We start from the raw sequence: 12,110 nt of genomic DNA, 5'->3' as shown, positions 1-12,110 counted from the left end.
CAATTGATGATATTGCAAATGGTAATAGTGCATTCAGTTTCAGTAAGTTTTATTCCATATATTCCTTGTTCCTTTCTTAGTAACATATCTAATGCCAACTGACTTTGCAAAACCATTTTTGACACTTGTTAGAATTGCAAGTTAAGATCTATAACTCGTATCTGGTCCATTACTGAAGGAATGTACCTGCCACATAACATTTCCTAGACCTGCTGGTGCTGTGTAAAAGCTACCTTAAACCTAAAACCTATATTTTGTCCCATCATACTTGGGGCACATATATTACTGATCTATTCTTAGCTTTGTTCAGGAGAATTAAGTTCCTGTCATGTCCTTTCTGCTCATGAATAGTGAAAGACACATTGGGCAAATGGGAGGGACTATTATCCTGTACCTTAGACCAGCATGCAGAGTTAGGGTCAGTCACTTTTCATCAGAATATCCCCAGACTAATCCAAGTGATCTACTATAGTGGCTTGTCTTGTAAGTTCAGGTGTTTATCAAGACTTGAAATTAGCCATAGAATTACACAGCAAGTGTTGATTTTTAAATTCCATACAGAGATACCCCAAACAAATACATGTTACATATTATGACATGTATTTTCTAAGTCAGCCAAGACTCAAGGGGATGACCAGGTCTTGCAGAACAATTGATGATTACCTTTGCACACGGAAACAAGCGTGAATGTGTTTGTTGAGGATGTGTCTTCACATACGTTAAAGGCTTCCAAATAGGGTTCTTTCTCAATCACATCAACATATAGTTGAGAAATTTTGTAGACTTGAAAGGGACTCACATTCCTGTCCCACTGTGTAATTCTACACACCATGAGAAATTAAGTTTTAGCACATAAAGTTCTCATACAAAATACAGAAAGTTCTCATATAAATAAAAGTTCTTATATAAAAAGGTTTTCAGACAAATGCATCATCAAATTGAGCCTATACTCAGTTCTCCAGAGGATAGATTAAAGCTCTGTTGTGATTTAATTTTGACACAAAACAAAAGCTGTGGCTACTGTTGATGGCGTCATAAGTGAAATTAATTCCCTTTCAAATTTATTTGGGTTTTTTTTCTCTCTTTTTAAAAATTATTATTGTTTTTTTAATTTTATTTTCAGGGGGAAAATTACTCTCATTACATTCCTTTGCAATTACTACTACAGGAAATTGCACCCATGAGTTGGAAGCGTGTAGTCCACAGTGTACTATAGTTACCATATTGATTGGAATAGATAAAAGAAGTGAGGTGAGGTTAAAATAATCTCTTAGGACACATGCTAGAAAACTTAACAGTAGATCTCGCATATTAATTTGAGAATACAAGTATTTTCAAAAACAGTTACAGGTCTTGATAGGTGGTAGAAGTCTTTTCTGAATTTTATCCATGACCCATTTTTAGTCCATGGCTGTCCATCATTCTAATTTAGGAAGGAGGACTCAATTATTTCCCATGTTATATTTTCTTTTGTTTTGTTAAGATTGTTTAGGTTACTTATGGATACTTCTTATGTTTCTGAAAAATTATGCCAAGTCATGATGAATAAAAGCCTTCTGGGGCAGAACTTGGAAGGTTTGCATGATTCCAATATGCATAAATTCTTGAACCAACTCCTATGCTAAATTTGGTTGAATTTTCTAATTCTTAACTGGTTGAAATAAAAGAATACATCCATAAGATAAAAGTAAAAGCTTTTCCCACACAATTTATTTTCTAATAAAAAGACAACCTCAGCAAAAATCAAACTAACAGGACATTCGGTGTTTTTTTCTTATGTAATCTCACTGATACTTGGTCTCCCAATAAATTCCTGTCAATTAAAACACAAACAAATCAGAAAAATTTATAAACTGAAAGTACAAGGAATTATGGGGTCCAGTTAAATGTTCCATCAGTTTCTGTTATCAGTTTTCTATAAAAAGGTACTTATCTCAAGTTCCTGTTGATGGCTTTTCTCATAGGGACAGTGTTTTGCGACATGCAATTGCATTCTTTAAGTCCTTGCACAAAGTTAAAGAAATTTATAGCAATCAAAACAAAATTAGACATCAATAAAGTCAATGATCAAAACAAAGCAATCAGCACAGAACCAAAGTTGAGCCCTCCAGTCAGATAACAATACTCAAGAAAGGCAAGACTTGTGTCTGCTTGGGACAAAAGCTAAATAGCTATCTTTCGAATGCTAGAAGAGACCTAAGCTGGGATCAAAAATTCTCAAAATGGTGAGGAAAAAAATACATTTTGATAAAAAGGAGTGTTACTAGGAAGTCATGGTATCTGTGTAATAAAATGAGAACTGAAGAAGAAGCTAAAAATGCTGGTTTTCTGATTTTTTGGCTTTTTTTTTTTTTTTTTTTTTTTGGTTGGTTTTTTGTCTCTCTTGCAGAAGGCAGTATTTCAGTTGATAGATTTTTTTGGTTTGTTTGTTGTTTAGTTGGTTTTTTTACTATCATTGAAATTCAAAACAAACAAAACAAAATACTTACAGAAATCTAGAGTCTTAAAAAAAAAGAAAGAAAAAAAGGAACTTGCTGGAAAGCTGTACTGCAGGAAATAATGCTCATCTTCAGACAAATAATGTTTATAATTATGTAGTTTTTTCAAGTTTCTACATCAGTCTTTCTAGGCCTTTTAAAATAGAGTAGTTTTGTTCTGAATTTGACTTAGCTGATATTTTGGGATTTTTGAAAATATTTTTATCCAGTGCTAGGAATATGCAAGACGCAGTAGTTCCATGTGACAAATGTGTCAGGGTAATGGAATAATAGCTGTGTCCCCAATATTAAGTACAATAAATAATTGCAGTTGGTCCCTATAATGTAATCCCATATGATTTCTATAATAAAATATATTTTGTATTATAAAATCTGTCAACATATGTCATCACATGACCATATATGAATAAATCTTACAGAATGATGTGGTTGTCATTGTCATTGTCATTCTTCAAGAAGAAAATGCAAAGTAAGCTTTGTGTATTTCTTTACATAACTTTCCAGTATATTTTTTAGAGCAAATACCTGAGGTTATTAGTAAAAGTGATCTGTCTTTATAGATTTTCATTTTTATACAGGCTTTTTTAAACTGAATATAAAGGAGTGTTCACAATAAAGTTTCAAAAAACTCTGGTAGTTTTTTGGAGTGGTGTAGCCATGACATTTTATGAAAAAACCTGTGCTAGAATTTTTTCTCCTGAGGAGCTGAGGAGCCTCAGTTTATATTTTTTATATATAAACAAATATATATTGTTTATATGTTTTGCATATAAACAATATATATAAATATATATTGTTTATATGCAAACAATAACTATCTGCTGCTGTGGAATGCAACAGATGCATCTGTGATTGGTACATTGTTTCTAATTAAGGGTCAATCACAGATGCAGCTGCATCGAACTCTGAGAGTCACAAGTCTTTGTTATTGCATTCCATTCCTGTTCTTTCTAGCCTTCTGATGAATCCTTTTCTCTCTATTCTTTTACCATAGTTTTTAATATAGCATTGTAATATAATATATATCATAATATAACAAACCAGCCTTCTGAAACATGGAGTCAAGATTCGTGTCTCTTCACTCGTCCCGGGAGCCCCCTCACACAAAGCATCAACCACAGAGCGTATGTTATCTTTGAAACATAAAAATTCATCAAGTTGAAAAAAATACAGATTTGAGAACATAAATATGATTTTATAGAGAAGTATTCTTATGCTAAGATTCTTGCCTTCAGTATCATCATTAAAAGCAGCATAGGTTGTGGTAATACGATTTCATTTCTTAGTGCTAATTGTGCCAACTCAAGAATGCGTTTGGGGAAAAAAGATAACTTTCATACCTAAGAAATAATAAAAATTAGAAAGATTAAGTGGATGGGATGTTGTGTCCCACATTAACCATGTTGATAGCAGGTCAAAGGAGGCGATCCTTGCCCTCTGTTCAGCAGTCATGAAGTCACACCTGGAGTGCTGGGTTCAGTTCTGGTCTTCTCAGTACAAAAGGGACATGCACAGAGTGTACAAAGTCCAGTGAAGGCCGCCCAAGATGAGCAAAGGACTGAAGTATCTCTTCTATGAGGAAAGGAACAAACACTATGAATTGCAATGCAGAGTTCCTACTTTCCCTGATGTGTAGTTGTTCAGTTATGTTATCAGATGATATCTAAGCTTGGTGTCTGATCGAGCCTCTATATTCTGCAGAGAGCTGGGAAAGGTGTCTAGATTGTGCTGGAAATTATTTTTGGGATTCACTGAGTGTGCATGACTGCTGTTCTGAAAGATACAACACAGGATGCAATCTTGACTTTCTGGCAGTATATGAAAGTACACCTAAGCAAACCCAGAAGGTTTATCCAACCAATTATATCAGTGAAACACATACCTAGGCCTCTCTCAGACATATATCAGCATCAATGCTAAGCTTACTTAGATGAGCTGATCTGAGAAACAGAAGGGCTGTAAGTTACACCCTCTTAATAGGGATAGCCGTGATTACATAATTTCTAGACATACTGACTCCTGCACAGTCCCTTGGGCTGCTCTGTTGTGCATCATCTGTAGAGTGGGTCAGTGGCTGTAAAGCACATTCTGGTCTCCAGGGAGAGTACAGAAAACCCTGATCTCTCATACCCCTGAGAGCTCTCTTTAACGATCTCCATTTTCTACGAGTCACCATCATATATGCCTAATTTGACTCTTTCAGGAATAATTCATATTTTTGACACATCTTTAAAAATAATTATAACTTACAAAAATGAGAAGGCCAAGGAGAGACTGAACAACTGGGGAGAAAAGAAGGGGGAGGGAGTGAGCACTTGGTTTCTGTGAGCAAATGACTTGAGAAGGAATAGTTATGTTGTCTTTAGGACCTGTAAATTTATTTTAAAAATATCTTGTTCAAAATTTAATTTCTTCTTTCAGGAGCTAAGTATAGGGCATTGCATAATGTCCTTTTAGAAATTGGTGACTAAGAATGATCACTTAAAATGAATATAGAAGCATGTAGTTGGTTAAAATGCAGTATTTTTCATTTCAAGTTTAAAGTGTTTCAAAATTGGTTAAGTTAAATATAACATGCATACTGGAACAGTAAAAGCTATACTTCTTAAGATATAATGATGAGATAAGAACCAACAGAACACAAAGGAACCTATCAAGGTTATTCTGGGAACAGAGTTAAAGAATTTGTGGTTTGTAAAGCACATCCTTTTTCTGTATTCTATGTATGGCCTTTTGAGGAGTCTCTTATGCTCATCAACAGCATTTTTTTCCATTTTTTTCCATCAGGTGTTTCATTCCAAATGCATATGCTGCTCTCTTCACCGCTGCTCTGGTGCCATTAATGTGCCTGGTGGTGGTTTTTGTGGTGTTCATCCACGCCTACCAGGTGACTCCTCAATGGAAGGCATATGACGATATTTTCAGAGGAAGAACAAATGCAGCAGGTATGATTTGTCAGCTACATGTATGCAAACAAGTTGTACTTTCGAATGTTACAGACTGTTCTTGCCAGATCAGAGAACCCCACCTGAAACCATAGTTCAGTAGATACCTACGCACTTACTTTAAGATTACACCTGCTAAGTCCCTTTGAAGTCTGTGAAAGTACTTTGATGATCAAAGCTATGCAGATACTTAATGGTCTGAGGGGGTTAAAAATACGTAAAACCTAGAACAAGAAATTAGTATCACTGGCTTTGTGACTAAGTTTAGTCTACTTAAAGAGAAGAACAGAAATCAAACAATGCCCTGCCCTCCTTGGCGCACTGTGTCCTCATGCTAGATTTTGGCTGGAGGTACTGAACATCATATCCCAGGGAGGGCTGCGGCTGCTCAGGTGCAATGATTGCCCACTTGCAGAGCATGATCACCTATGGATGCAGGCTGTACCTCCTGCTCAACCCCAGGTGATGGGCACAGCTTTGGTCATTGTGTTTTGCAGTGGCTGTGAAATCATGAACAGGGTGCTCTGTGCACTGGGCTATTTGGAGTTAATGCCTCTGTTTTGATATTTCCTATGCTACTTGCAACTGAAACGTGCTTGAAAGGAAAAATCTGTCTTGTGCAAAAACAGGAAGTTTCAGTCGGCCTCCTCTATCAGAACAATTTCAACTACAATGTTCCCAAAATAAAGTTGTGGCAGTTTAGACCAATACTGTAATAATAATAGGACATTCTGTGGGAAGCTTAGAATACTTCTGTTGTCTTCACAGTATGTAGTAAAAAGAAAATGAGCTTTATAACCTAATAAATAATATTTTGATATTTGGGGTACAGAGATATATTCCTTTCTTGATAAAATTATAATACATATTCTGTACTTATAATCTGGACATTTCTGCAAATATTTCTGTCCTTTTTAATGACACAATGTTAGCTTGACTAAGATCTGTATGAATTCAGATAAGGTCTGATGATATTCAAGACCTTAGTTGCATTCTTTCATTTCTCTCTGATATAAATGCACAGGGGTGGCTCCTCTTGTCAGTCTTTCAGTAAATTTACTTATAATTAACTTTATTTGGGTATCTCTAGGGATATTCCTAATAATACGTTTAGGGCTAAGACTTGTCTCAGAATGGTTAAACTAAAGGAAAAACAGAACAGAATATTGGACTAATACCATAAATAAAGTTGTCATGCAAAATGGCAGAAAGTACTAACAGAAATTATAACTGCATGACATAAAGACATGAAATAGTGGGATTAAAACAAATATTTGATTTAGCGTAGAATTCAGGGTGTTTTCTTTCTTTGTTCAGTAGAATCTAGAAAATAGGGTGGAGAATGCCAGTCTCAGAAAAGAAGAAAAAAAATCAGAAAGAGAAAAATTCAGTAAGATCCCTTCCTTTTTTTAAAATTTTTTTAAGTCACTTACTTTTGCACCTGCAAGGCAAACTCCTGTTTTGCTACCAGAGAGCTTTTGTAAACACAAATTGAATACTGCATACAGTGACAGTGAGAGCAGGTTGAAGAGAGGCTGTTTTAAAGAGAAAAACAAGCTGTCTCCTGCAATTTATGGTGTCTGTAATTGTATAAGGGGACTCCATATAGCTGTGTTTATGATTTAAGCTTCTAGAGAGAAAATATGGTGATTTCTGTAGTTTGTAACATTGCCTATAACTACATAACACAGTGCTAACTGTAGAATGAAGGTCTCTGCCTTTTTTGACTGAATATTTGTCTTCTGAAATTAAAGGTGTTGGCAGTATATTTACACAATTTTTAATGCCTTCTGTGTATATTGTGCTTGTAAGATGTAGTCAAAGGCAGTTTGCAGTGGTAAGGCCTAGTATCACTAATACATATTGAATCTTGACATTCACTCAGCTGACTCTATCTCCTTACAAAATTCCTGGGAACTGCTCCTGCTTCTGTTATTGTAACCACATAAATGGCTGCTCCAGGAAAAAAACATTTTTTACATCAGTGAATTTGTCTGCAGTCAGTTTTATGATGATATTTTACTTTTTAAACATATTTTTAAAAAACAATATGTTGTTGTATTGTACCTGCACTTGTATTCTACCTGCACTAAATTCTGGCTTACAAGATGCTATGTGTTAGGTAAGTCTTTTGGCAATATTCCCTCCTTAAGTTGCACAGATGTGCATTATTTTTTCTGTTTTCTGAAGGCAATGAATATGCCATAAGATATGAATATGCCATCTCTCTTTTCATCCAAAACCAGAGGAAAGGTGGAGCCACCAAGGAACAGTTTATCTATATCAAAGGCCTTAGAGAATTCAGGACAGATGACACCAGCTCTTCCCTTTTCTACTAATACATTCACTCCATTATAGACAGCCACCATATTATTCTTCTATAGCTATTAGATTAAACTCTGTAAATTCTATAAAACATCTTGCTGAACTTAGGCAGTAGCATGGTGGTTTACTATTTTTTTTCTGTCCTAGGAGAAGGGTTTGTTACTACCCACACTAAAGGAGACTCCTGTGTATTTTTTTCTTTCCTGAGAGCAGAATAACAATGCTGGGTTTCACGATACATGCCTAAAAGAAAATTTGGTAGCTGCAAAGATGATCTGTTTCTAGGCAGATAAATATTTTCTTGGAAAACTATAGAGTATAAATGGAGGTTCTATTACTTTTGTTTATACAATGCCCATTTTTTATTGTACCTCCTTTTCTGTCATGCATATATTCTTCCCAGTCCTCTATATTTTTCCTGGGTACCCTTAAGTAAGTTCTCAACTTTCATACCCTATTCTGGTAGTTTCAAGAAAATACCATGGCCCAGCTATGGTATAGACAGCTAGCCCAGGAAAAATCTCTTTTAGTAATTGGTGTCAATTCATTTGGCAGTGGTCTGCAATCTTCCTAGAAGGTGTTTATACTCTTTAGTTGTGACTAGATTATCACTGTAAAAGAATATAATTAAAACAAGGTTTTAGTGTAGAATAAACACGAGTAAATAGTTTGCCAAATCTTAATTTGAGCAGTATGCACACTTCTCAGTACCCAGTGTGCAGCACCAAATATGTGAGTTTGCCCTCTCATGCTCTTTTTTACTGTTCCAGAATTTCTGTTACTGGTCATGTTGGTTTGGTGATTGATATAGTTTACTTAGCTCAGGGAATTTTCCTCAACAGTAGAGGGCTCAAGAAAGGTCAGTGGGAGAGTCAAGAATTAGTTCTCTCTTAAAGCACTCACCTTTTCCTTCTCAAAAGTGAATGTTGGAAAGAAAAGTGTGACAGGTTGAAAAAACTGTGAAAGATGATTTTCAAGGAATGCTAGCTCTATCTCTGTGGTTCTTCAGAAGTAGCCTTTGAGATTGCTTAAAAAGCATCCTCCCTTTGTATTCGTTCTGTTTTCCAGCCTTTCAGCAGCCATGTTCTGTTGGCTGACTGTCCTCCTATATATAGAAACTGCCTTCTCAAAAGTTATCCTTGACAGGAGACAAGTCAGAGCATTCATTGGATAAACAGCCTTTGGGCTAACTAATATTTAAGTTTGCATCACAGGACACAGTTGGCCGTCCTGGCTGCCAGGGCACTGGTGACTCATATTCAGCTTGTATTTGACCAAGACCCCAGGTCCCTTTCCATCGCACTGCTTTCCAGCATCTCATTCCCCAGTCTGTCTGTCAATCCATCCGGGGTTGCCCCACCCCAGGTGTAGAATCTGGCACTTTCCCTTACTGAACTTCATACGGTTGGTGATTGCCCATTCCTGTGCCCACTCCTGTGATTTGCTGAGGTTCCTCTGCAGGGCCTCTCTGCCTTCAAGACTCAACAGATCCTCCCACATTTGTATCATTTGTGAACTTGCTTAGTGTACCTTCCAGTCCTGCATCTAAGTAATTTATGAAGATGTCGAAGTGCACACGGCTGAGGATGGAGCCACTAGTGACAGGCTCTAATATGCAAATACAGAAAATGAATAGTAACAGGACAGCAATCTAATATAAATAGTTTTATTTTCTGTTTGCTAACCTTTCCTAATTTCACAAAAAGATTTAAAAATGTAACAGAACAACTTGATTGTTCCTCCCCCCCAATAACGGTAAATAAGATAAGCTTCATTTATTGAATGAATCTTGAACTGACATAATTTTCACCAGCATGCCCTGCTCATAAATATGCAGTACAACTTACCTGAATCAGATATCATAATTGCAAAAGTGCCAGAATTAATGTAAAGATTTAAACTTCATGTTGTCAAGATAGAACTTCAATAATGGATATTTAGTTGTAAAATTTTAACTACCTATTTTCATCTTCCTTCATATAAATTTCTTTAATATGAAATCATGGAATCATTTAGGTTGGAAGGGCCCTTAAAGATCATCTAGTTCCAGTCTCCAGATATATCAATTGTGTTAGCAGTATGCAATTCCTAGTCACAACAGAACATGCTGAATAATCTGCCTACACCTACTAAGAGCATTCACAGTATTCAGCGCACACACTGGATATAATATTTTAGTCTTCATAATGCTCCAGAAGCTTTTCTTTTTTGTGATTAGGAGAAAAACAAATTTTTGCCTTCAAGATTTTTTACAAATTCTTTTAGGACAAAATGCACAAGCATAATTAGATATAACGAACTGGAATAAAGAACTAAGATCTGAATAAGGTAATAACATAAATGCATCCTCTTCACTCATATAATTTAGATTGTTTGCACTGTGCTTCACATGTCCAAATTAGCTTTTTTCCTTCAAAGAAATCTGCAGAAGCAAGCTCATGTCCATGAGTTGTGACTGCACAGTTGCAATTTTAGCACTCATTTAATATTTTGTGACTGTGCATTTAAATAATTTTATGTTGAAAAAAGTAGACTCATATTTTTCTTTACTCTTTTGGTTTGCTACTTTTCTGGGATTTGACATGTTCCCTGCATAACAGTAATAGCATAAGCTATGATAAAATGCCCCTTTTTTCTCCTTTTATTAAAACACAAGGTGTCTTAAATCTGTATGTGAAAGTTTGCCAAAACCCTGAGATTTAGTGCAACAGTTAGAGAGGCTAGTCTTTTATGATTTTGGAGCAGTGAGGTATTTGTTACACTTAATGGGACATGTGTTTTTCTTTTAGAAAGTATATTTTAATTTCAAAATTTTCCTTGCCACAAGGATCAGCAGATCAAAAAATATAACTGAACAAAGTATTTTGACACATATTTTTTACTTCCTATTTCTGCAAACTATCAGTGAACATTTTTTTTTAGTTCAATTTCAGGGACATGCATCTACCAGCTTTCTTGTTTTCAGTATCTGGTACAGTTAATTTCTGCACATTTAACATTCCCAGTCAGGATTCAGTGGTTTTGTTATGCTTCATTGATTGCATTTTCTTGGTTGTGTATTTCCTTCTTTGAACTTTATGAGAGAAATCTGTTTTGTTTGTTTTGGTTTTTATTTTGGCCACAAAATCCTGTTACCAAACCCCCTTTTTTTTTTTTTTTTCCTTTTTTTTTCTGCAGCTGTCAAAACCAATTGAAAACCAGGCCAGCAGGATTTGTAACACTGTTTATCAAGCTTATTTAAAAAAAATGTTTCTGTGGCATTTTTATATTTACATAGCTAAGTTTAACTGATGACTTCTTAAGCAATAGCCTGTAAATATTTTACTAATTTAGGTCTCCCACAAATTGTTGAAACTCTGTGAAGCAACTCTCCCCAGTCATCTGGGAAAAAAAAGTTTATAGAGATCTTTTAGGTTGGTCTTCATGTTTGGCTAAAAACTGTTAAAACTATTAAATTTGCATTATCAGTTGCAGTTTAACAGCCTAAGGAGAGGACACATAGTAAATATTTATAGGTAAACTCAGAAGATAATTAAAGCTGTATTATTCAATTGCTTCTTTTATTGAATTTCTTATTTATTAAAAAGAATAAAGAAAATGGAAAAAAATTAAAAAACAATGTCGACCAGCACAGTGGTGAGAATACAGATATCTCAATACATTATGGAAGCACAGTTCTTACTTTATTTTTCACAGTTAAATCATATAGGTATTTTCTTCAAAGATACGTTCTGCAATATACATCAAAGCATTAATATTATTTAATAATTTTCAGTTTTCTTAATTTCTATTTGATTTAATATTTTTCCTTGCTCATATTTGTTGTTCTAATATCAGGGAGGGAGGGAAGGAGGGAAGGAAAGAAGTGGTGGAAGGAAGGAAGTGGCAGAAGGAAGTGGCAGAAGGAAGGAAGGACGTGGTGGAAGGAAGTGTCGTAAGGAAGTGTCGGAAGGAAGGAAGGAAGGAAGTGTCGGAAGGAAGTGTCGGAAGGAAGTGTCGGAAGGAAGTGTCGGAAGGAAGGAAGGAAGGAAGGAAGGAAGGAAGGAAGGAAGGAAGGAAGGAAGGACTTCTGTTTTTATGCCTTTGCTTAAGTGAGTTGTTGGTTAATTCAGTTAGTAGATTTTCTAAGTGCTGGCCCATTGCTTTTCCTAACCTTAAAGAAAAAAGCCCCTTTTAACAGGAAGGCATTTTTCAATAATTTTTCACTATGCAACTATGAGCATAGTGAAAAATAATTGAATTATTGTTGCCTGAAATTGTATAGGAGGTTTTCTGTGGCTTCTTCGATTGAGAGCTGTTCAGGAATGGGAAGTGGAGCTTCCTTTGTTCCTGAGCGACTGAT

General features: G+C 35.4%; 1 protein-coding gene across 1 annotated transcript in view; it reads left to right on the top strand.

Moving 5' to 3' along the window:
- LOC121345383 (adhesion G-protein coupled receptor V1-like) overlaps window positions 1-12,110 on the top strand; it is an 88,662-nt gene that overhangs the window by 31,027 nt on the left and 45,525 nt on the right. The window contains exon 3 of the mRNA XM_041422217.1: window positions 5,286-5,443. Within this exon, the coding sequence (XP_041278151.1) occupies window positions 5,286-5,443 (158 nt within the window). The remainder of the gene's footprint in view (window positions 1-5,285; window positions 5,444-12,110) is intronic.

The sequence above is a fragment of the Onychostruthus taczanowskii genome, unplaced genomic scaffold, assembly GCF_017590055.1.
Source record: "Onychostruthus taczanowskii isolate IOZ18803 unplaced genomic scaffold, ASM1759005v1 scaffold72, whole genome shotgun sequence".
NCBI lineage: Eukaryota > Metazoa > Chordata > Aves > Passeriformes > Passeridae > Onychostruthus > Onychostruthus taczanowskii.
Note: the sequence above shows the minus strand (reverse complement) of the source record. Positions and strands in the feature narration are given on the sequence as shown.